The sequence below is a fragment of the Liolophura sinensis genome, chromosome 9 (assembly GCF_032854445.1).
Source record: "Liolophura sinensis isolate JHLJ2023 chromosome 9, CUHK_Ljap_v2, whole genome shotgun sequence".
Classification (NCBI taxonomy): Eukaryota; Metazoa; Mollusca; class Polyplacophora; order Chitonida; family Chitonidae; genus Liolophura; species Liolophura sinensis.
This window is the reverse complement of record NC_088303.1, coordinates 11632489-11659676: the sequence shown is the minus strand read 5'-3', so window position 1 is coordinate 11659676 and position 27188 is coordinate 11632489. Positions and strand designations below refer to the sequence as shown.

The following is a 27188-nucleotide window of genomic DNA, read 5'->3' as shown; positions in this document are numbered from 1 at the left end:
GCTTTGTTGTCGAACCAGTGTTGCAAAACTAAATCCAAGATTTTAATTTCAGCTTGAGGACATCTTTAAAAACGTGTCAGGAAATTTTCCTATCAACGCTGCCAGAATATAACCAAATTTCATCAAACCAATGTTTATATTAAACGTCTTTAATTAAAGACATTTAGTTTAATTATCCATGTTCACCCTGTCCTAATAATGACTTTGTGCGACCACAAGGGACATCTACATTTCTGTATCTTACATTGTCTTGGCGACAACAATGCCTGGCAGTCACTCACAGGTGAACGGATAACACTGAAAAGACAACAGATACAACATTTTCAGTTTCAATAGTTTATTACAAATGTATTTATTTAGAAAAATAAAGAAAGAATGATTGTGGATTTATTTACGTGTGAGTGTCGTGCATAGAAATACTCGGCCAACAACTATTATCCATTAAAATATGAATCTGACCATTCTTTACTAAGTAATCCGAATGAAGCCATGGCTGTGCTGACAGATACTCAAACGTAACGTTTATGGCGTTGATGATAAGAAGGTATATTGCTATAGCCACGCCTTCCCATAACATATGATGGTCTGTTTAAAATACGCCTCAAATACAATAGCGTGCTATTATTCCCCTCTTTAAAGTAGACCAAAAGCGATAGACTGGAGCGCTCAGCCCTTGGCTTGTCGTGATACCATATATACATTGCCGTAAAGCTCGGAAATTACAACCAAATGAATATAAAAATACATTTAACAAAATGTTTCAGAAAACATCTAAAACATCTTAGTAGTACTATTCCACAGTTTGACATTCTATGTCTTTTTTTTTTGTCGAGTACACATAATCGTTCCACCGTACTGCTGTACCGTAATATCGTACCGCAGTACTGTAATGTTGTACCGAGCAGTTGTACCGCATTCCGCTGTACCGTACTTTTGTACCGTACCGTTGTATAGCAGTTAACATATTCATATACGTTTCACAAATTCAAACATAACGAAGCTTTCGAAACATAACGAAACAATTACTTCCACGTTCATTTAATATTTAAAGTCTTAGCAGGAAAATAAACATTTGAAAACGGCAAAACACATATATTCAAGTAATCTGATTTTGATATACACTATTTACAAAAAATTCATCAAAATACATTTTGCAAATAATTGAAAAAGCACTTAAGACGGCAATGGCCGGAATATACACAGTTATCTCCCCTCTAGGGTACCCAGGTTATAAAAAGGCGGTGAAATGTGGGGTTGGTCCATGATGCAGCACAGGCAATGATCGAAGTACAAAATTGATATTCTTCACAAGATAAAAATATTTCTATTCTGAAAAAGACCTTAAGTAGTTCATTGAGTACAAATATCCCAGCCTGAAGCAGCCACCAATTCAAAGGATCCAGCCTAAGCCAGGTTCTCATACGCCCGGCGGGCAGGAGAACCAGGCTTAATGCTTAAACCGTTCTCCAATACTGAACTCCATTTCAACCATAACATTTGGCTACGTTTCTGGTAATCGTCGATCGCCATGAACAGTATAATGTCGGTATGGCATACAAATGGAGTTTAAAAAAAAGCGTCGTTGTCTGCTGTGTTTCCTCCCGCTCCATTGTGACAATTTTTCGCCACATGCTATGTGTGCTTAAGCAATCAGATCTTAGTGTATTGATGTAGTGCAACTTTTAAAAACATTTAGCACCAGGTAATATGAGCGTTTTAAGTTGAGCACAAAAAAATAACTAAATTCTCCAATCTCTCACAAAATCACACACCTGTATTTGGTTATGACCAAAAAAGCCTCAAAGTAACAGTTATATGTACCACTGAAGTTTACTGGGCTTGCATTTCTGCGTTTTGTCGCTAAGATCTCACTTTACTAAGCTTCTATACTAGAGGCTGTGGTCCTCTGTCAGTGCTTTTCCAGTGGCCATGAATAGTGGAGAGCGAAGGTTAACCAAACAACAGATAGTAGCAGAGATTCTGGCTGAACGGAAACGCGAGGAAGCGCGAACCTAGCGTCTGAGGGCGAAGTTCTTTGTCCATGTGTCAGAGCGATTTGCGATAAATATGTACTTTGTCATTGATGTGTAACCACATGTGACGTAAGTGGTCAATGAACCTTTCAAGGCATCCGTAATCACTCCAATGCTACTCTTGGGTACAGTAATATGTTTTGCCCTACATATCATCACAGCACTAAAGTAATGTAAGTCTTCTCGCTACTGGATTACCCACCATTTATAAAGATATTTCAAATGTCAGAAATGCGGTAATATTTTGCACAGCATCGTATAGATGTGTTGAGATTCTTTCTTCACCGTTCCAATCTAAATACTTCCGGTCCACGAAAATCCGGCATCTTTAAAAATGACGGACGTACAACTTCTTCAGAGTTAGACAATCCACCGGGTTCAAAGCAATCCTCACTCATTGGTAGTGAGAGGTAGCTTCGTTACTGGTGTCCATGGGAACATAAATGTTGTCGGCATGCTCGCGCTCTTCTGTGAACAAATTTCGTGGCGGCACGGCAATGGGCTCCTCGGGGTTTCCGGTGGTTGGAGGGTTTCTGGTGGTTGGAGGGTTTCTTGCATGAAGGTATTCCACAGACGGGGTCTTTGTTTTCAACTGATCAAAATCGTCATCGGAATCATCGGACAACTCCGACTTCATATCCAGCTTGATGTCCTCGTACACGCCTTTCGAATAGGCCAGGTCGTCGTCGCTCATTTCCGCTGCTGCTGCGCATGCGTTGTGCTCGTTGTCAAGACACTCGCTGTAAGGGTTTTCTGACTTTTCTTCGAACTTTTCTGGCATTCTGACGGAGAGGACCGGGTTCAGGTAAGCGGTCCTTTCGGCTTGAGGGTTCACGTAGGCCAGACTCGGCCCGGCGGCATTCAGGACTCCCGTATAGGTCATGTTCTGAGCGTTGTCCGACGGGCTCTCTGCCTCTTTCTTCTGCTTTCTTCTGCTTACAGAGAAAGGAAATAAAACATAGTTAGTCATTCAGACAGTAAAAACATTTCTTCAAGTCGGTGTTTGAGAATTCCAGATTGTAAGGCATGATAATTACCAAATATCGCAATATTTACCCACTTGATAACCTCAAACAACAGCTGCTATACGTTCACAATTATCATCACATGCATTATCCTGGATTATCGTCCCAATCCAGAAGTTCTGACTGCTTCAGTCTCGCAAGATTAGCCTTTGAACAACGGTTAAATCTACCTTCTGTTGTCTTGGCTACGTCGGAGGGGGGAGGGGTAGGGGGGCGGTTTTAGGGTTATCAGGTAGATTATAAAATGCCGTGTTTCCGCCAGATTCTACCCTGGACCCAGGTTTATCAAGCGTCTTCAGGCGTAAGTCAAAAATTCAAACACATTTACAGTTAAAATGTTTTGCTCTAGGAAGTTTAAACTTCGTTTACTGATTTGTTCAAGCGGAAAATGTACCGACCAGAATTTGAGTTCTATCCTGTTCTTAGTCTTTTTAAGCACTTGCAATTCATGACTTAAGACTTAAAGTGCGAGCCCAATTTTCTGGCTGTTGTGGTTTAAGTAAATAAATAAATACTAATCTATTCTTTGAAACAGGCATTCGAACCCTTGCCGTATAAGACTGATGTATTATACAATAAAGAAATACTAAGATTGATGCAGACGTAAAATTATGTTCTCATGACCGTCAAAAATCGGGATAGACGTCGAAGTACAATAATATGAAGAAAACACATATGCATATCTGGAGCTTCCAAAACTAGACAAGGGCACATCATCTCTTACTTGACTGAATTAGTTAGTTTTGCGTTGCTGACTCACCTTCTCATAAACACCAGAAGCAGTAGTAACAACAGGCAAAGTGCCACAAGACATCCAATAGCAATTCCAGCTACCGTACCACCTAAAATAGCCAATATGGATTGATTACGTCACAAGCACAACCTATGATGTTATTCAACATACGCCTGACAACTTACTATGTTACATTTTTATGACGTCACATTTTGTGACTTGTTATACCATATGGCTTACAAGTCAAGATCAAACGTCAAGGTTAAGGAAATTAATTCAAACCTTGTCCTAAAACAATCTGACGAGGTCTTTTAGAAAATATTTGCAAAGAAACAGTACCATGTCTTAAAGCTGTAATCCTTCATCATACCGCGTACTCAATATCAGTTATATCAGTGAAGCATTAGTTTGAAATTTCCTCGGAAAAATAATTCCCCCCAAAACCCATGACTTACCCTCAATGGATCCATCTCGTGACTCCCTCCTCTCTGCTCCTGCAGCAATATAAACCACGGCAAATGATTACGCTATTTTCAAAACTAAATGGCAGTAAATCCTTAAACTGGACTGTTCCCTTTTTATAATATTCACAAGTATAATATACTGGAAACATGTGATGCAGTCCTTACATATATATTCATCTCTCATGCTGCCTAACTAGATTGTACGTTGGAACATAATCCACCATGTGACTTGTGAGGGATTAACCATACAACTGAGCACGCGAGGAGGCATTTTATGTGGACAGGCGATGAAACCAAGTGAAGTCCATCAGACATCATCGAATAACAACGTAAGAGAGTATAATTACCTCCATTTTGTACATGAATCACTGACCTTGAGCGCCGACGACAGCCGCGATAGGTGTGGAGTAGCCACTGTCCACAGCAACATTGTTGTTTTGTCCTGTGGAAGACGAAGGAGTGGAACTTTCCATTAATGAACTACTCTCTGTGGTCGCGTTTGTTCTGGAATCGGATGCCGCTACGGTTGTCACTGTGGTTGGAGTTGTTGTCGTTGTCGTTGTGGTCGTTGTGGTTCTTGGTCCCATATCTGTAATAAAGATAACATGACACTGACTGGTTTAGTTCGGAAAGTCATAATAAGCATGTGAACTGTGAAGAAATAATTGAGTAAGCAAACTGATTTCTTCTAGTATTAACACCATCTCAGCAAGATACTCAATACCATTTGGCTACAACCTTATTGCAGTTGTTAGAAGTAGACTTTCATGGTATAGGACATATTCTAATCTTCTGTCTGACTGATCTTGATTTGTATCTTGTTATTATAACATGATACGGTGTCATATTCAACATAATGTCGTCTTGGAAGTAATGTGTTCTATATTCAACAGAATAGCCTGTTCCAGTGACACAATAATCGGCTGCAGTAACACAATACATTCTAGCATCAAACAGAAAGTAGACTGCTCTTGAATACAGCAAATTATTATTCTTATTTTCTTCAGATTAACAACTACCCAGTCCATGCATATTTAAAACCTACATATGTAAATATCTTTACACATTTATACAAAACCCCTAAATATTCGCGAAAATCACGTGTTGAAACCTTAACTTCCATTGATGCAAAAGCCCAAGACTATAGGGAAACAAATCAGAGTTCGGCGATTTGCTGGTAAGGTGTGCACCTTGATCTGTTATTAGATGCTAGACGTAATGCGACAATAAAGTCTGTAAGGTTAGGTTTCTTGGTGTGCGTATAATAGCTTTAGCAAACTTCTTTCTTTAGCACACACCTTTCTATCAAACAAGATTACTGTTTTCTTCTTGAATGTGGGATCATTAATTGGACAACAAGCCAGGGTTTAAGTATAAGGTTGTTCTGTTCATGAGAAGATGGTGATCTGGGTCAGTCAAGAGTTAGTCATACCGCTTTGAAGTTATACATCTTGTATCGATTTCAAGCCTTTTCCTTACAGGAGTTATCAACACTTTCTGCCATCTTTACATCGAATGTTTGGCTAATACTGTCAAAACATTGGTGAATCTGTAGAAGACATCTCTGTCTGAGATTATAAGACTGACTTATAATCTCATCAGAATTTATCTGCTGCACTTACCGTACATACAACAGAAGCGATACTTCTCTTCGCTAAAGAGGAATCGAGCGTGGCACTGGACGTCATGCCAGCGTCCATAGTCGTCAAAACGCATCTGCCCACAATGCTCCACACAGATCAAACCACAACTCGGCTGACCCGGCGCCCAATTAGACCATGTGATTGATCTACCAGTGGTAGACGGGTTGCCTGAAGAAAGGGAAAAGACACCTTTATACCATGAACTACGTGTCCTAACCCGCCAACGGACCGTGGTACGATGGCTGGCTCCGTGTCGAAGTCTTAGTTCAATAAGCTGCGATTCATTGTGCTTTTTAACATCCATCCTGTTCCAATCTTCCGCGTGTTTATTTATTGATTTATTTGCATGGTGTTTTTCGCCGCACTCAAGAATATTTCGCTTATACGACGGCATTATGGTGGGAGGAAATCTGGGAAGAGCCCGGAGGAAACCCACAACCATTCACAGGTTGCTCGCAGACTTTCCCACCTTACTCAGCATGTTTAGTAGCCATTTTGTTCAGATTTTGTTTCATTACACAGGATGGCAAAACTAACAATATCCATGATAAAACAAGTGGATATCAGTATAACTTTTCAAATTGATATTCACCATGGTAACCAATGCGGTTGTTAAGAGCTCAAGTCCAGCTAATGTTGGCTTCCTCTCTCGTCGCCCCTGGGGAGGTCTTGCAGCAACCAGCGTATAGTTGTGGTGCTCTGACCTTTCCACCCACCATAATGCTGGCCGAAATCGTATAAGTGAAATATTCTTGAGTGTGTCGTAAAACACAAGTCAAATTAATAAATTTTATCACGAATTTTGTGGTTTTTGGCACCCATTATCTATAAATTGTAACAAAACATTTCGGGGTAAAATGTGGAATGCGTGGCTTTGAATTGTATAGCTGATATCTACCCTGCTGTAATTTGGACACAACACTTGGCCATCATGGACATATCTTCAGAGTGCTATCAACCTTATCATAACCTTTCACAGACTTTCAGCGCACTGGCATTGTATCTCACTAGGCGCGTGTTTTGACGTAGGCCTAAGCCTAAACACAAAATAACTTGTTTCAGCCCTACAAAAATAATATTGCGCTATTACAGAATTCATGGGACGAATTAATATGAGGTTAATTTTGAGGCTTACACATCTAAATTTTACCCTCAAACAACAATGATTCGTGATGTGAAGAGTGGCCACCCCCTAAATCTAGAATAACCTGAGCGACTGTGACAGGTGAGGGCCGGCGAGGGGACATTGTGACCTACATGAAAATGACCTTACCCATGACCCACTCCCATTTCTCGGTGATCCGCTGGTCGTGGGCACCAATCCACATGCCATTGACTCTCCATCCTAAAGTGGATTTGGCCGTCGTGTAGATGAAGTTCTGTGTGGATTGGTCGTGTATCTGTACGAGGTTACCTCCCTTGACTTGGCAGTCATTCTGCGCCTGGTCCCAGTGTTTCGCAGTAGACACAAATCTGTAACACTTATCTCGATAGGCCACCATATTGCCGCTCAAACCCTTTGGACATCGGTACAGTTCAGCTGAAATAGGAAAGGGTACCTTAGCAAAACGGCGAAAACTACCTCTCTCGTGATTAGATTACATTTTCCCAGCTTTACATACTACTTACATATTATTTTGCACATATTCCTTTGGAAAGTGGTGTTATGCTAACTTTAAGTGGTTTTGCAAATGGGTTCAGCGATTATCGACTTGGGATGGCCCTTAGCATTGTTTCAGAGTGATATACGAATGTCTGACTCGGCGTTTTGAGTTACAAACTACTACACGTATTTAAGAGCATATTCATAAAACGTCATGTTAACATTTTTCTACGCAACTGTGTTCTGTTGTTTAAAAGTGTATTTGTTAATACCGATATTAAGTCAGTCATAGTGTAGAGCTACGATTTTAACAACACACAGTAACCAAAACATTTGTACAGAAAGACCAAATGGTACAGCTGCAGATTTAGTTAATATTTAATATAGGCTCTACTGTTACACTATAATGTTTGGCCGGCTATATACAAAACCGAAGACTTGGTTTTAAGTAAAACCTAGTATTAAGTCACTAGATATTTTTGAACAACCGGGCGTTGAACACTCTCTGTTTCCTATACAATTATACTGTTACGTCATTCATTTCGCAACATGAACATGAAAGTGACACTTGACTCGCCCGTGGAATTAATGCTTTTATCGAAAAGGCCATACATTTACCCTCGGGTGTGCCCAGACAAATGCCCATAAGTTCGGGTTTGCCCAGACATGTTACACATGACAAGTCATCATACAATGCACCAATTTAGTGGTACATTCGTACGTTTCTGTGTTTCTACAGGTGTATTATTTTATTCATATAATTTCGGATATATCTGCAATAAATTATGGAATCGTGATCAATAGTAATGAATGAATGGAATTATTAACAGCCATGGTAATTAATCTCAACAGTGAGATCGATGTTCTCAAACAAAGCGACATTTGTTATAAACATATAAAGGGTCATCTGGTAAAAGTGTGAGCCACTAATTACCGCTAAATTAATATAATTAATCAGTGCTCGGCAATAGTTAATAATGCTAAGACATCTTTGGAATAGGAAATAGATCCCAAACTGTGCCTGACGCTGTGTGAACATTTTCACATGAAAGATATAATAAATGAAATACAATTTACCACTTGTTTATTTATTCGCTTGTCAAAGTTCTTATAAGCATTTGAAGTTTATCAGTAAGATGGTTTATCAGTAAGATGCATGGGGCACACATAAAGTTTGCTGAAATATGCCAACAGACGCTTTAAAGACGCCCTTTTTAACGCACGCATTTTTCGCCCTTAGCAAATTCACCAATTTGACCAACAGATATTCATTCCAATAATTTATATGTACAACTTTTTGGTTATAGAAAGTGTTCTCTAGATTTGCAGTAAATATGAAAGACAACAGCATGAAGAGTAAAACTCGAGAGCAAAGACGACAGTGTAACAGTTGGAACTTGGTAATTATCACATGCAAACGGTGAAATACGGCCTCATGTCAGTTTCCTCACTTAGGGTTTTATTCCTACTGTTTTTACTGCAGCCACTTATACGTTCCATAGAACCATGGCTAAAGCAGAATTAGGTAGAAAAGATGATGTTAAAATGTGATGTTAATATATGTTAATATTTACATTGCGTCCATGCGGACGTTAAATATAGCGTGCTTGAGTTGTACCTTATATGTGCCTATAGGCCTACATGTTTTGTCAGTCCCCTGAATAGTGACTTCTATTTAGTGCTATTTTTGGATAACAATATGTGGATTCATGATACCACTGTGTGTATTTTTATATAATCATATCCTGCATGTGTTCACAAATAACAACCGGAAATAGGTGTTCTGCACAATAAAACTCATTTATTATGTACAGGTAGTAACACTTCTTATTGACTGATGGCGATTAACCCATTTCCAGATTTCTTTTACTCGGCAACTTGGAATAACCTTGTTCACTTTATTCAACCTTTAATCAGACGTTTTGCAAAAATCACAACAGTTTTAGATGGTAACTGGAGCTTTTGATATCGCAATCATGAAGTACAACCGGCTACCGGTATTCAGAACACGCCATGCACACATTCTTATACAGTACCGATACAAAGACATGTTCTGGTAGCAGTTAACTGTGCACTGAAGGTAACTTCCGGTGAACTTCCTCCAACCCATGTATATCCTGGGGAAAAGGTGCACGTGGCAAAAGTGCACTTGTATAAAAAGGCAAAGTTTTACCGATAGCATTTGCGTGCTTATACAATGCTCTACTGCTGTGTAAGTGAGGTCAAGAATGAAAAAGATGGTTGCCCGTCGGTAAATTACTTGTAACAAAGTGAAAATAACGCCAATCTATTGATATGGTAGTACTAGCTGTAGGCAGAAAATGTTGGCAAATAAATCCAACTATCCAACATACACTATAAATCAGAGCAACAAAATCGTGTAGGCCTAAGATTTTTTGTTTAAATTTCACTACCGCGTACGAACAGCTACAGGTTTAAGCGAACTCTACATCGTCACCGTCACAACGCTATAAGGCGTGTGAGCATAGCAAATGACACTCTTTCGCCATGGCATGCGAACTATATGTTTACGGCATTTCACTAAAAGTGCAAAGATGGCTTGATTGTGTACACAAGATACCTATAGCTCATAACGGAACCATTTATGTTTTAACAATTGCATGGTTCTTCTATTCAGCCTGAGGTCGTGTCGCGTTTAGTTCTGTAAGCAAGAAACCTTGGCCATCTGTTTCTAACACGGCCCTCAAAGTCTTTCACGGTGGAAATTAGGCGACTGAGACATCATCAGTTGTGGTGGAAGGTGACAGTCTATGTCTCAGTCTGGCTCCAGGCGGACCTTTACCGAGTCAAAGAGTCGCACGCATGTTAGAAGGTTCTGCACAGCCTTCATTGTGATCTGGAATGTTTGGGGCGTTGCCACGGCCACACAGATAGTCCCGTATATTCCAGGTCACACAGTCAGATAGTCCATCTCTTGAAGTCGGAGCTACTCACAGCTCGTGTAAATGGTCTAGGTCTGCTTTCTCGGTTAACATACGTTTAAAATCACTACACTATAGGCTTTCATGAAAATGTTCAAGAGTAAATTGACGCGGGCATTTAAACATTTGCTTTAACCACTGATTTGAATCCATTACTTTTTTGCTTGCTAAGGGGGAAGGTCACCAGTTTAACTGATTGATTGTTGTTTAACTTGGGATCATGGGTGGATGAAACCCGAGTGTCCGGAGACAACTACTGCCCTTCACCAAACCGCCTGACAAAGCCGCAGCACAACCAGCCAGAGCTGGATTCGAACGCTGGACCTCATTGGTCAATAGCCTGACAGCTAGCCAGCGCTTTAAGCGTCTGACAAAGCGAGGGCCACGTCGCCAGTTTTAAAAACCCTTGCCATAAACTTGACAGACCTCATCTGAATACGTCACCCCACTGGATGGAAGCCAACTTCAGAAACTGAAAATTAGTGCTCTGAAAACTACATGTTTATCCCGGCCAGTGAAAGAAAAGAGCACAAAAGGTATCCGAAGTGCACAATTTGGTGGCTGTGGGGCCGTGAACTTCTCATGTATATGGGCTTTTATGCAGAAAGACCATATCTGAAAGTGGATAGATATTACAAACTCTCGTCAAAAAGGTCAGTCAATGGCAGCTCGTGAAATCTTGGGGTTGTTTGCCTGGCCCGCTAGTTACGGCCCACTTACTCCGTCTCAACTGTATATGTACATAGGTTCATGAAAGCTGTCTCAATAATATCATACCGTGTTGTTATGAAAAGTCAAAACAAACACAAGATATTGACGAAAAAAGTGTGAATCTAATGCATGGCTGTCTTTATGATATCACCGATTCGCAGATAGAAATGGAGGCAACTATGATTTTAGAGTACTCTCTTCATTGAAGATGTGCGCTATCTTAGAATAATGTCACTAATTTAAAAAAAATCATTCAGTGACCATGCACCTATGTGAGATAAAATTTACCAATGCAGTTGTTCGTTGCACAAAGTAGCTGAAGTTTAAAAAATGAAGTGTTTTACAGGCGGTGGAGTGTGGTAGCCCACAACTCACCTCTCTTCAACCCCACCGCGTCCCTCCCTCCATTCACTCCATTCCCCCCCCCCCTCCTCCCTCCCGATCTCCTCCTCCACAGTAGCAAGGTTTGTAGTGTAAAGAAGTTCAGTTAATTTCAGTGTTCATGTTTCATGATGTCGTTCTACTTGTTTCTAGTTTCAAATAATCCACCTAGTTATTTATTTATTTACTTGATTAGAGTTTTACGCTGTCCTCAAGAATATTTCACTTACACAACGGTGGCTCCACTGTAGTAGCTAATGTTCTGAAGTCTATATGTAGAGGAGGTGGAGCTCAACCAAACAGTTTGTTCTAGTGTTGAACAAATAATTCCCGGTCAGAAGAACTGTGCTGAAGCCAACAGTGTAATGTAATAATAGGCACAATTATTTTGCGCCTTTACATAGACCTTTATATAGATGCAAGGTTCCATGTTTTACACGAGCGTAGCCTAATTCCATAATTCGGTACATGCCAAGCAAATTTACCTAAGGTCGGTGTGGCTAATGGCTATATATATGTAAAGCATGGCCATGAAAGAGTTTAAAATAAACGCTATGGTACGGAACAAACAGAAACTATTCATTGATTACATTGATTTCGGTAGCTAAATTTAGTCTTAGTCTTTAGTTACAAGACTTAGACCTCTGTTTAGATGTAGGTAAATAGATATATGCGAGAGTAAATAAGTTATGAGGAGTCAAAGATGAATGGTACAAATGTAATATATGTAAATATGCACAAAAGGCTTCTATACTGATCTATTTAAGTGTTGTAGTGTATGGTGACTACAAACTGTTACAATGTCCATACCTATAAATTAAAATTCATATTAATAACCTGCACGATTCGTGTAATACAAAAAAGAACACATAACTGATACTTTTGTAGCCGGAATACATGTGTTAAAGGATGAGCCCAGACCTGGTCATCAAAGCTGCTGTTGTAGGTTTCGTTAGAGAAGATACACTCCACATGTTCCTATAAATACATCAGGGCACGGGTGAACGTCCATATAGGTACCAACAAAGTCAAGAGCATTGACCCACTGACCCATGAACTGACTTATCGAACATTTGATTGGTTAATAAGTAGATCGTTAGAAGAATTCATCTTACTAAGCATGTCAGTGATCAGCACGTCCAAAATCATTGATATAACAAAACAGACAGGTATGAAAGCAGAAGTTTTCTGATGTGGCAGTATAACATAAACTTGTCGGATCATTCACCAGTGTTCTGCTCGTCTGATTTCGCCTGCAGTTTTGCACATGTTAAATTTGCTGCCTAGCAATACATTTGCAGTAAACAGATAAAAGCGTTCATCCACCACAAAACAAAACAAAAACGCGGGTTGAACTTAAGGTTCGTATATAAAGTTTTGCAAGATAAGTTTCAATGTAGTCATAAAGTACGTCACTTAGTAATCGAGTTCATAAACACAAAAGAGGACTTCACATTTCTGCACAGAACATGCCTAAATAAAGTGATAATGTTTTCTTTATCAAAGCATTTTTGTCATTGCGCGAGAATTTCTCCCTATCACAATCTCTGACGTCAACCGGTTAACGTCACGTGACTGATAAGGTTTAACCTGCAGCTGGCTACAAGCAACCACGCTCCATTACCTGAACAAACTGATCATGATTTGCTCGATGCATTCAGAGATATTTCCAGACAGGTCAAAGTAGAGTTCATATCTAACAGATCGCTCAAATATTCAATCTATGTGCTCCATGACAATAACATTGTCAGCTGTATTGTCAAGCAACTATAACAATACCTTAATATAGCTTTATTGGTATTGAAAAAGACATGTTGAGACCTCTAGTGATCACGATAAAATCGCGAAGAGTAAGTGTCCTGTGCCGATGTATTGTGTGTGTGCCTCCGAGAGGTTACAAGAACAATGTCCATCCGTTTGTCTGGAAAAAAAACTGTGTAATAACTCTTCGTCGAAGTGACGGCCTGAAGGAAAATATACCAAACACTAAGCCGTTTTGGTTATGAAACACTTGTAATTTTGGTGGACACGCGAAAATAAGCTCTAGTTGCCGGACTCGTAGAGCCAGAGGTCCTTTCACTGAGTGCACGAGAGATGGCAGGTCGTGCACAATGTAATACGCTTTGGCTGTCGTCTGCTCCGTCGATGCTTTAAAATCATCTGGGCTCAGTAGTTCAAAACTGTTTTAGGACTTAATACCAGATTTCAGCTTTAGATCGAGTCTTCAGTTTTGTACTTAGCTCCAGTAAAATTGTGTAACAGTGTAGTAAACATGAATCAGATCTGCTGCTGTTATACTTTGACTTTGAACAACTGTATGGGCTGCTGAGTTTGGCTTAAATTTTTAATATGAAGTATGACTAAATACCAATATTAACAAATACATCTTCGAACAAGTGAGCTCTGGTATACCCGTCATAGAGTTTTCCACGTTTGGGCTGTCTGTGGATATCTGTGATGACTTACAGATGACTTTTATGGGCGAAAAGCATTAGCTCTGACTAATAACGATAGGCTGATGATGAAGTTGGTCTAATTTATCCTCCAAATCAGTTAAATTAGCCACAGGCCCTATGTTTGCCAGAATTCTAACATTGATCCAAAGCAGCTGCCTGCCTGTCCTAGTTTGCTCTGTAATTCCGTAAACACACAAAGTTCGCTAAACTCTGACAGGATACAGCATGTGATTGAACAAACTCTGGCGTCAACAGAGCACGTTGATGGCAGAACCGACCTGGACTAGTGTATAGGGCAGTCGACATACAGATGACTGATCCGTGTAACTTGTGTTATCTCCTGGTTCGTGAATTTAACTACGTCTATATGGGGTCTTCACCACTTTCAGACAGATATATAGGCCATAGCTTCATGACAGGTCCACATTTCCCCGACGTAAAATGTAAAAGAGAAAACCGTCTGACTGCTACACGTATATCTGGGGAAATTCTCAGTAATTTCCTCGTAATTAATGTCATGTGATACTGTTTCCTGTATTTCTCAGATCAACTGAACCAAACCGGATATAGGCAAACTGTAATTTTCTGTATTCACTCTCCGTCGACCTTCCCTGCGAAATGTAAAACTGGCATATATAATATACATATAGGCCAACATTCTCTGATTACAAACGCCTGTTCCCTATGCTAGCTTTGGCACACATACTGCACACAGCAGTCACGCATACAAGAGATGTGTCATTCCCAAACATAATGTATGACAATCGTTATGTTTATTATACAGTTCACAAGGGTTTTATACACAATATCACATGTAAAACTGACATAAAGCAGAAAGGCTGTGTTTGAGTAACACTGTGCTCTTAAGAAAATATATCCAACAGCCATATTAATGTGTTACACAGTAATTTATTTATTCATTTCTCTAACTGGGGTGTTACTCAGCACTAGACAATATAAATGTCATTTCTAAACAACACAGGTCTACGCTAAGGGAAATTATGACGTACCAGTACGCAACACTATATTCGCCTTTTTTATTGAAAAGAGGTTTGAGCTGATTTTGATCTTGGGGCCTAGGCCTTCTAGTTTTCGAAAGGTATTAGAACCAGCATGGTGTAATTCAACTTCAGTCAGAGTTTAACAGAAGTTTAGATCCCTCACGTTGTAACGTGATTTCAGCACGATCGAAAAAAAGCTGAAAAAAGAATCTGCATCACGAATCGTAAAGATAGCCTTCCGATTTTTAAATCCGTCCCGTGGTTGAGATCAAGTTATGTAAGCCCAAATCTCAACTTAGAATAGCTTGCTGGGGACTGCATCACGACGTCTTTAACCACAGGCATTCGCCGTCACTTGAGTGGTCGATTCAGGCTTCGTCTGTGGTAGACCTGGGATCACTGCGCCTCTAGAGCTTCCGATCCTGCCCACTGCGCCTAGCGTCAGATTCTGGCCATAGCGCCTAACTTCCGGTCCTGACCATAACTTCCGGTTCTGTCGAGGTTCCACTATCATGGCCTGTCTTGTGTGTTTATCTGTTTACGTGTTTATGTTCATTGCTTTCATGTGCGTGTGAGTATTATTTCTTGTTCCTCTCTCTCTCTTCTTCTGCATGACATATAATGCAAGAGTAGGCCAATATATGTACCTGTACCTAATTTTCGAAAATATTATCACCATAGCTGAAGTACTGCAGATTCCCTCAGGCGCATAAATATTTATTTATTTATTTGATCGGTGTTTTACGCCGTACTCAAGATTATTTCACTTATACGACGGCGGCCAGCCTTATTGTGGGAGAAAAGGCATAAATAAGTCCTTAATATAGCAACTCATCAGAAGGAAATGAAACTATAATTTACATATTTTTCAAGTAGCGCGTAAACTTATAGGCCAACAGGACGTATATTCCTGGTTTTGTAATTATTTTAGTCATTATTAGAGTAATTTCAAGATAAAGTATATACGTCCACAGTGTTTTCATGAGACAAGTGAGTTGCAATTTCCAAAGGGAATCATTTGTCAAGTTTGCTTTTCAATGTTAACTAGTTTCATAAATGTCAAAAAGAGATTAACGACCTGCAACGACTTGCGCTCGTTATCACCCACAAACAAATTTCACAGTTTAATGACCTGGCATTAGCACATTTATATCGCATTTGGAGTTGAATCAACAGTAACATGTGACATATATCAACATGTTTGACACTCGAAATCTATAGGACCTCGACAAACAAGGACCCGGCAGTTCCAAAGTGCATGTGGAAAGAAATTGATTTGCTTTTTATTTTTCGGAATGGATCAACTTCTTGTAAATTTATTTTCAATGTTCATTTCATACAATATTTAACTTCTAATCAGGTTGAATAATCATGGTTTGTGCATTAACTGTCCGTCAAAAAGAGTAAAACAGCAAGGGTGTTTAATAAGTAAAACACCCTCTGAGCAGAAAAATATCTCATTCTAAGTAGAACCCATGGTCCTAGCCCAGTCCGGGTAACACATAAGCTGCGCTTAATCTGAACATCAACACCCATGATCCGCGCCTAATCCGAACAAAAACACACGCCAAATCCGCACCTAATCTGGGCAAGCTAGGACACAGCCTGAGAAGTCTACTACAATTAAAATTAATACCTCCACGGGTGCATCCTTACACCCTACATCTCCACAATGTGAATAAAACATCATCCTTACACCCTACATCTCCACAATGTGAATAAAACATCACCCTTACAACCTACATCACAATGTGAAGAAAACATCACCCGTACACCTTACATTTTCACAATGTGGATAAAACATCACATTTACACCCTACATCTTCATAATGTGGATAAACACGATAAGCTATATATGCTTTTAAGCTGCATTGTCGGAGAGTCAAATACGCGATAGACAACTTACAAACAGAATGAAAAAAATTAAAAACAACGGAGAACGCAGGTGGGCATATATACCACTGATAAAGTTTGGCAGGCCTATGTGGTCCGTATTTATCAGATTCGATTTGAACATTCAATCGACACTGAATGCTCACAAGACATCATGGTTTAATACCGATATTTATGGCATATATCGATACTATTTAAGAAACAAACAGTACCTTGCAGCTTATGCCTTGCCAGTGTAAAACAGAAACAAATGCTAAGAATGGTGAGTACATGTATACTGACTTCCACGCAAGGCTTGAATATGTGACGCACTAAAGACGCGTCGACTTTAGATCAGAGCTAGGGGTGACGAAAGAGACAACTGATGAGTAAGCTTAGTTAAGCTGGCAATTAACCAGCGAACAACTGACCTTTTAATGAGCGCTACAACACCTGACTCGAGTGCCTCTTTGTGATATACACGAAAAAAGATTACACGCTAGTTAGAATTCAATCACTTGTGAAGAGAGTATTAAATGGGCTCTGTGTTATATTTATTGATTTATTTATTTAATTGATCGTTTGGGCCCTACTCAAGAATATTTTACTTATACGACGGCGGCCAGCATTATGGTGGGAAGAAACCGGGCAGAGCCTGGGGGAAACCCACGGCCATTCGCAGGTTGTTGGAAGACTATTAAACATTGAAGTGTCTGATAGTATTATCGTTATTATGGATATACATTTTGTTTGTACAGCTCTACTCAGAAAGTGTAAACTCCAAATACCAACACCACTGTTACTTACTTAATAGGCATGCATTTTCCAAATGACACCTACGGATATATTATGTACAGCTATGGGAGCTGTGTTGTTTCTGATCATCAGAAGGCTAATGTATGTTCGCAGTAAAGTCTACCTATTGGCCGGATTGCCTAAACGGTTGACATGTATATCACTGACTTTAGAGATCGCTCATTCGGAACCAGGAATAACTTCAGACAATTTTCAGCAAAAAAATCTGTGCTATACACTCAGAAAATGTAAATCCGAAGTAAAGATAATACCGTAACTTTATTATGACGAAATTTTAAATTGCCGAAATACTCGAGCACAGTCGCCCCATTCAAAATGTAAGTGTATCCTCAAATCCCGAAGCCTCTTGGGGACTCTCCCACGGCCTGATGCGCCTTTATGTCCTGTTCTATTTATTCGTGTATACATATGTTTTTGCTCAAATTAAAAGACTACGCATGCGTGTATATCATATCGTACAAAAAGGATGAAGAGGTCTTTACCGGATAAACCTGCCACTGGTTGTGTGATGGAGTGACAGAGGTTGTGAGTGGTGCGTAAAGCTAATGGATGTACGAGAGCTTTTAATACAAAGAATATTCAGTAGGCCTACAAAAAATATTCAATATAAAGAAATTTAATTCTTTGCATTCTCCTTGCATCTCGGGGTATATGAATTTTGATAAGGTGTTCCCGTCCCTCTCTTTATCTACCGTTTCATTATACTAACACATTCAGTCAACACAGTGAAAGAGAGAGCTGGATTCCTTTGCAGTTATGGTAGACATATTACTGTGAACTCTTAGTTACATTACCTATAACTCAAGTCTGCTAAGGAAAGAGAACACAAACGGATTACTGTAAATTATCCCATATACGTATTTGTAAGCATTTTATTTCGTGAAAAAAGCATGACTGCAATGGAGACGCGCCCAAACCGACGCAATGTTAATTAGTTCTAGCAATGCATACGCATTACATTGTTGTTAAAGTAATGTATACAAAGTTGACACATCTAACTGCATATGTATATGTACTGGAACGCCCTTTGATGGTTCACGAGTGGTATACCAAGGTCGATATTAGCTTACCAAGCTTCTGTAATAAATTTAAAGTTCAGAAGAAATTTTTCGCTGAAAATGCTTATCCCCTTGATCAATAAGAATAATGCAACATGCATGGCGTCAAAGTAACAAATAACTATTCTTGAAGTTCATGCAAACATACACACAAGAGTTGAAAAGCTGACACTTTTTAAATAATTAATGTCTTTTGTACTCTGACGTTTAGTTCTTTATGTATCTCTTTACCTTTAATGCGTTAAATGTCGTGTCTGTGTATGACAACAAACATTTAATACAACTAGTCCCTGTTCCGAACTTAGGAAAACTTCAGCCTCTAAATGCAGCAGCCATGTTGGATAGCTAGTAACCTTTAACCTTTGTCCATGGCCGACAACGTCAACTCGGAGGGGGTCTATTCGTTCATTCTGTTAATAAGGTCATATCCGTACATATTATTCCGAACGCAAATACAACATTTCACTTTGTACAGGTTTGGCTGAGAAGCCTGAAACTGCGACTTACATATCGAGAAGGCAGTCCAGTATTTTATATTTAGTATTCAGAACACATTCTGAGGATTAACGCAACTGTTAAGCAAGTCATTTTTTTGTTATATATTTAATTACATAACCAAGGTTGGCATGTGTTTACCTTGAAAGCTGATGTTTTGTTTGTTAAATGAGTCACGGTTATCAGTAGAGTTATAGCATAAATGCAAAACAATGTATCACTCGCCCAAATCAGGCTTGTCATAACTGACAAAACATAGGAAACAAGGTCTAAGCGATAAGTCTATAATGACAACTTCTCAGGTTGTGCTTGAGCCATATCTCTTAAGGTTTGTTTGTATTAATTCTCTGGAAATTAATTAATCTAGATCAGTTTTTTGGCATAAACATATTAAACCATGTCCAAAAAAGAAGCTTAGAATTAAAGCTTATACATGTAATTTTCAACAGCTATCCTGTAGTGAGCAATCAATACGCTGTGCTGTCTGACGTAAAGCCATATACAGGCATGTATGGAGATTACATACATGTCCTATACTTCCCGTTACATGAGCTGCCTCGATGATGAGTGGTTCGGTAACGTCGTTCAAAATTGTGTCAATGTTTTCTTTCAATGGCGGTCAAGTGCATGAATAGGTGGAATAATAAGCTTTACTAGTCCAAGAAATACCGTGCACAAAAACTCTATGTATTCTCGATAGACTAAACGACACTATCAACCACTATGATAACCCAACACAAACAACTTGGTAAATCAACGAAATCCTGAAAAAATATTGTAAACACGTAACAAGCTGACACCGAATGAGCAACATCGACTGGTCAAAGCCTTCCAAGGAAATCTTAAAGAGCTTTATTCTTAGCCAACAAGATTGCGTAAAGCTCTATGCTGTGCGTATATGTAACACACAGACCGCCTGATTTGATTGCAGGCCTGTCAAGAGAAGAGACATACATGTTCTCTCACTTCTCTACAACCGCGTGTTCGTGCATCTCTTTTCCACAATGAATACCTGTTAGTCTGCGTGAGCCCCCCAAAAAATAGGGTGTAAATGACATTACTGTCTTAAGTTTTCAGTTGACAAAGGACAGCCCACATTTTTCTGAGGTTACTTCACAAGACATCGTGTCACAGAAATAGACCCAGTCTATGACAACCGCCTGTCCTCCGCCTTGGGGCATGTCGGCGTTACCCACATATGAAAACTGTTACACCGGGAAAATACTAAACTATGCAAATCTCTCTCTCTCTCTCTCTCTCTCTCTCTCTCTCTCTCTCTCTCTCTCTCTCTCTTCATATTCACTGGCATGTTATATCCGCATTTAAGTTATTTAACTATAACAGCAGCCAATTGTTAAAGAGCCTGAAGGTCACTTCAGACACATCAAAATATCAACCTAATATAATGCGGAATGTCAATTCGAGTGAGTGAGTGTGTGCTTGGGGTTTAACGTCGTACTCAACAATTTTTCAGTCATATGACGACGAAGGAATCATTAGGGTGCATGCACGTGTAATGTGCCTCCTTGTTGCAGGACGGATTTCCACCGCTCTTTTATTTAGTGCTGCATCACTGAGACGACTTACCGAAGGCAAGTAAGCCGCCCCGCCCGAGCCATTTACTGATACGGGTCAACCAGTCGTTGCACTATCCCCTTCATGCTGAACGCCAAGCGAGGAAGTTACAACTTCCTCTTTTAAAGTCTTAGGTGTGACTCGACCAAGGATTGATCCTGGATCTACCGGTCCCGAAGCGGACGCTCTACCAACTGTGGGAATGTCAATTCGAATTAGCGTTAACACTGGAGTGATTACTTGACTCAACACCATGCAGCGTTGTTTAAAACTGTCGAAAACGGTATTTACCGAAAGACGCCCCGGCTAGATATAGGCGGACATTTTTAAATCTGTTCACTTATTCTTTCGTGTTCTACGCTGTATTCAAGAATATTTTACTTATTTTGACATCAGGCAAATTAGTGGGTGGAGGAAACTATAGAGAAAACAACGCACTTTGCCCCGTACGCGAAAAAAATCATGACTTAAAGACGCACTTTCATGCATGAACAAAATTTGGGTCTAACTTAACTAAAGTTCACAGTGGCAGTACTTTACAGATGATTTACACGTATCGCTAAATACAAATCAATCAAGGCCATGTTGCCAGTTACTTCGGTGCAGGTTTTGGCACGCATTGATTTGTCTGATTTCCCCATGTAATAATTAGCCTACTTTGTAAATCCGCTGGGCATGTGTAATTGTTTCTATGAAAGGTTAAGCTTTACAACACGGCGTGTAATTATTAGTATCGTTATCTACTAATCCATAAAATTTTGTACATCTGACACAAACGTATGCTCCGTAGACAGTAACATTATATGTATGGAAGGTTTGACGTGTCTCTAAGATACAGAAGCGTAATAGACTTTCACTAAGTGTTATACATGGAATTAAACATGTGGGCATATATGTGAAAGTACACAGAACCTGTTAATCACTACTTGCAGGCTTTATGCAGTGAGAGCTGTAGGCACGATATTACATGCCTACATGACGATCACATAACAGTACCTAATGAATAAATATGTATACATAACTGACATGAAAAAACAAACGTACCTTTCTGCCCGTGAGCTGAAAACAGGCATGTCCACATCACGCCTATTACAAGTGTCAACGTCGACATTTTTAGCTCTGAAAACTTTTCACCCTTTATGATCAACTTGTAAAAAGCTATCTGCGTTGCCCCTCAAAGTGACAAGTCAGCACAAGCCTAGTGAGTGTGTATCCCAGGGTATTCCTCCCGAAATTTCCCTGCACAGACTTTCCGCACAGCTATAATGGCCGGAGCACTGGTCCGGGATAAACCACAGACGACGGAGAAATTCCGACCTAGAAAACCAGATACGGCTGCGGAGAGCAGAATCAACCTGTTCCAGATGCAAACAGCCGTCGCGTTTCTCTCAGTCTCTCCTATGTTCTTTTCCCAACTCCGTTTTACACGTTTACCACAAGTCCGTGTTCTGGTCGGCCTGGCTTTATCTGGGCTGGACACAGTAAATAGACTAAGAGGTGAAAGGGCAGATTCGTGACCCCGTCTTAATCGGTCTCGGTTGACCTACTGGACACGACCCAGGAGAACTTAGCGCGCCGCTTAGTTGACTGTCACCTGGACTCTGTATGACGTGGTGATCAACACAGGCTAGCTGCTGTGTCGCCTGCCCTGGGCTAAACTACCGTTAGAATTAGGCCTACGTCAGCCGACCTGCCGAGTGTGGGAAAAGAGAAGCCAGTGGATGAACGTTTGGATAAGTTTTATATAAACCCAAGGAGGCGGAGCTTGTTCGGCTCTGTCCTTTACTCAATATGTAATGCAATTATGTTAGAGCGAAAAAAACTCAGGTAAATCTGAGGTGAACTATAAATAAATAGCCAACAGGTTGTAAGCCTTGTGTGTCCCACCAGGGAAATTCATTCTACAACACTGTTGATTGAAATCCCACGCAAGTTGCTTTAATGCTTAGGCCTACTATAGGGGTTAGCGAGATCACAAAAATGATAACATTTTGTCGTGAACCCAAACACTATAATTATAACGACTGTGAGATGACGTGTTGAGATTAATTGAACGAGTCGATCAATTAAAACACCGAAAATAGCTAATTTAATCGTAAATTCCTTATGACCGTCACTGTCTGAGCTGAAAATTGGTACAAACCGGGAACACACATGTATTACCCTGAAGCCAGTTGCATACATATGAAGAAAATAATCATTATGTTATCATTAAAAGCTAAAAATACTTTCAAAAGGTCATCAAAATGTGATAAATGAGTAGTAAGTAGTTAAGTCTGTAAGCTACCTGCGGATGGTCGTGGGTTTCCTTTGGGACCTGCCCGTTTTTTTCCCACTCTAATGGTGCTCGCCGTCGTGTAACAGAAATATTCTTGAGAACGGCGTAAACGCCAATCAAATAAATCAATAAATACATTAAAACTGGAGCTTTAATCCGAAAATCTGAAACCAGTAAACTGATTGGTAGATTTCAGTAGGCTGGTGGTAGACCTATTAGTCCATTAGACTGGCTGGAAGACTAATCAGTCCGGTAGACAAGATGGGAGACCAACCAATCCAGTAGACTGGCTGTTAGACCAATCAATCCAGCAGACTGGCTGTTAGACCAATCAATCCAGTAGACTGGCTGTTAGACCAATCAATCCAGCAGACTGGCTGTTAGACCAATCAATCCAGTAGACTGGCTGTTAGACCAACCAATCCAGTAGACTGGCTGTTAGATCAATCAATCCAGCAGACTGGCTGTTAGACCAATCAATCCAGTAGACTGGCTGTTAGACCAATCAATCCAGCAGACTGGCTGTTAGATCAATCAATCCAGAAGACTGGCTGTTAGACCAATCAATCCAGTAGACTGGCTGCTCAATCACTCTTGCTGGACCAATCAGTCTAGTATGCTGGTTGGCAGACCAATCAATCCAGTAGACTGGCTGTTAGACCAATCAAACCAGTAGACTGGCTGTTAGACCAATCAATCCAGTAGACTGGTTTCTCGATCACTCTTGCTGGACCAATCAGTCTAGTAGTCTGGCTGCTAGACCAATCAATCCAGTAGACTTGTTGCTCAATCATGATTATCTTTAACTAGTCAGTTGATTAGGTACAGTAAACACATAGCCTGCTAAGAATCAAACTGCCAAATCTATGTTTACTCTGCTACCCACTTACAAAATTAGTATCTCAGTTAGATATACATGTATGAGACAATTAACCACCAAATTTGTAATTGTAAATGTCTAGAAAGATTACATTATTGTGTAATATACATAAAATTACATAAAATAGTTACTGGCTACATCTAACGGCCCTTAACTGAAACTCAAAGAAAAAGACGTCGACGAAGTGTTTTCCCACCTCATGGAACAAATTGCCGGGTGTTTCCGTTTTCATTGCAACTTTTGCTTATATACGGACAATGTATCTGTTACTCTCAACAATATTGCTGAAGAAATTTCAACAATCTCTTATCAAGAACATAGAAAACAGGAACACCAACAGGAAATATTAACCCAAAAGTAGATGGGTTCACGGAACAGTTTTCCTCCATGTTGGAGAAGCAGGAATGGTTGTGTAGCACCAACAGATATAACAGTGTATTGATTGAAACATACATTCTGGAGTGTATGCATTTTGTAATGACAAAGACATATGTAGTGTTGTAACCGCTGTATCGGCCTGGAATCCATTCTTCCAGTGTGCATAAAAGAAGGGGCATTACAGGGTAAGGGGGAGGGGGGGGGGCAGACAAGTCTGTGATTCGTGGAGTGTAGCCACAGTAGGACAAGGGGGTCGCACAGCATTGTGCAAATTCCGTGATTTGTGGAGTATAGTCACACTAGGACAAGGGGGTCGCCCAGCATTGTGCAAATTCCGTGATTTGTGGAGTATAGTCACACTAGGACAAGGGCGTCGCACAGCATTGTGCAAATTCCGTGTTTTGTGAAGTATAGTCACACTAGGACAAGGGGGTCGCCCAGCATTGTGCAAATTCCGTGATTTGTGAAGTATAGTCACACTAGGACAAGGGGGTCGCATAACATTGTCCAAATTCCGTGATTTGTGGAGTATAGCCACAGTAGGACAAGGGGGTCGCATAACATTGTGCTAAATCTGTGATTTGTGGAGTATAGCCACAGTAGGACAAGGGGGTCGCCCAGCATTGTGCAAATTCCGTGATTTGTGGAGTATAGTCACAGTAGGACAAGGGGGTCGCACAGCATTGTGCTAAATCTGTGATTTGTGGAATATAGTATCTCCCAGCCTCGGGCTGGTGGATATTCCAACTGACGTGACTACAGCTTCATATTCGGCAATACACATTCGAGGGACAAAATCATTAGTAAATTAGACTGTTTTATACCACATCTAAATATCGATACAGATATTTTTTCTCCCATTTTTGCCCACGGTGTTGTAATGGTGGTAATCACTTTTTAATGGCCTACTTAAATACTATACAGTGTCATAATAGTTGATGTCTTTTAAGCGGAGTTTTCACAGATATTTCCGTTGGGAATAATTTTGGTATTTTACACAAGACGAGAAGACGAAGTCAACGTTTTATGCTTTTCTCTATAGACCTAAGTTATATCATATGTAAACTTTCATTAACAATGTAATTATGGCACGTAAAATGATTTTAGTTTTTGTTTGTAAGAAATAAATTTTATTTTCAATAATTCATTAATCATGCACTCATTGGTACAAAGAGTTATTCCAACAGTTATTCCAACTTCCTGTGACGTAAGAGTTCCTAACCTCTGATAGTATGGTCCATAAAGCCCACCTTAGAAGTCAAATGTTTGAGCGCTTTTAACAATTTTCACAAAAATGTGGGGAAAAAAAAAACGAATGAAAGTATGTTTTTGTATAGTTGTATGTGGTCTACTTAGTGATGACTACTTCGATTGTAGAGGTCTTTTCCTTTAAGTAAACCCCCAAAGCTTTTACAAATGCCAACAAAAACATTCACACAGAAACATCTCCAAGGCCAACGAAACACAAATGAAACATCAAGAAGTTTACAACCTCCAACTGTGGCCAAGTGGTTACTGTGCTAGTGCGGGAGATTGACCCAGGAGTCTCTCACCAAAGCGGGCAAAGTTTGTTCAAGTTCAGCTTATGCTCTCTTCCTTTTCGGTCGGAATGGGAAGGTCTGCAAGCACCCTGCGCTTGTGCTTTCCCCCCAGGCTCTGTCCTGTTTCTTCCCACAATAATGTTTGCCGCCATTGTATAAGTGAAATATTCTTGAAAATCCTAGTCGAATAAATAAATACAGTTAACCTTCGCCAAAACATCCGACCATAAAATCTCCTGTAGCCGGTATGGAGTTAAGTTATTCATTAGTGTTTATCTTTTATATTTCAATAGAAATTACTAGGCTTCTTTTCACTGGTCATTTTTGTCACCCTGTTCTGAGTAATTGTTGCAATTGCTGACACATCGGGAGTCTTCAAGTTAAATTTTATCTTGATTAGAAAAGTGTGGCTGATGTTGACTTACGCTGGCGCTGACTGACGCTGGTGCTGACTGACGCTGATGTTGACTGACGCCGGTGCAGCGAAGTACACGTAAGACTGCAGTAGTCCCCAACTTAAAAAACGACAAATGTTATCTGTTGTAGTCGAAGACCATGTGAAAATGAGTCATACAGAATCTGTTTACGGCAGATTTCCTCCCCTTAAAAAGTTTGTCATACGGCATTAACTAGGGAACGTAGGTTTCTCATATACATGTGTAAGCCGATGTACTTTTAACAACATATAGTCAAGTTAATTTACAATCTGCTCCCTCAAAACGCGTAGGCCGATGTAACTCAATCGCTCCAGTGAATGCCGGGTCAGATATGTATACTGCGTAAAAAGAAAACAAAAGTAAGGATATGTAGGCCGAGTAAGTCTATACATATATATTTATATACGGAAACCACAGCGCCTTCTTTGTAACATTTCAGCTGATCAGTGAAGCGTTAGACGTTTTGTCTCATGCGTTAGTTGAAGAATTGGAGGCCTAGAGTTTTCATCGTGATGGACTGTCAAAAGAGTCATTCTGACTCATTCTCATCTGGTTCATCTGTTTTTCGATATCTGTGCATCTATCTATCTCTCTTGTGACCTTCCTCTTTGTTTGGGCGTAAAAAGTATGTAGGTCGCCATGAGATTTAATTAACTTCGCAGTATAATCGTATATATATATATATGTATATACCTATGGTTTATGTAATAAGGTCACACACGATTTGTTTCCTGTAAGTGACACTCTCGCCTATGTAATATTACTTCAATTACCCCATTAATAAAGTCACCGCATCAAGAAGAAAGTATAACGCATGTGCAAGACAAATTCTTTACTTGGACGAGAGAATCCTGTTTTAAATTGGT

General features: G+C 39.9%; 2 protein-coding genes across 2 annotated transcripts in view; one reads left to right on the top strand and one right to left on the bottom strand.

Annotated features, from left to right (window-relative positions):
• Window positions 1–326: 326 nt before the first annotated feature.
• LOC135475035 (uncharacterized) lies at window positions 327–26410 on the bottom strand. Its single transcript, XM_064754769.1, has 8 exons — window positions 26311–26410; window positions 21853–22498; window positions 7172–7438; window positions 5878–6066; window positions 4629–4844; window positions 4247–4285; window positions 3819–3900; window positions 327–2965 (listed from the first exon to the last, which is right to left on the bottom strand). Exons 2-8 carry the CDS (start codon window positions 21917–21919, stop codon window positions 2428–2430), a joined length of 1398 nt encoding a protein of 465 aa, XP_064610839.1. The 5' UTR covers window positions 21920–22498; window positions 26311–26410; the 3' UTR covers window positions 327–2427.
• LOC135475037 (ADP-ribosylation factor H-like) overlaps window positions 15527–27188 on the top strand; it is a 38333-nt gene continuing 26671 nt past the window's right edge. The window contains exon 1 of the mRNA XM_064754773.1: window positions 15527–15563. Within this exon, the coding sequence (XP_064610843.1) occupies window positions 15541–15563 (23 nt within the window). The 5' untranslated portion in view covers window positions 15527–15540. The remainder of the gene's footprint in view (window positions 15564–27188) is intronic.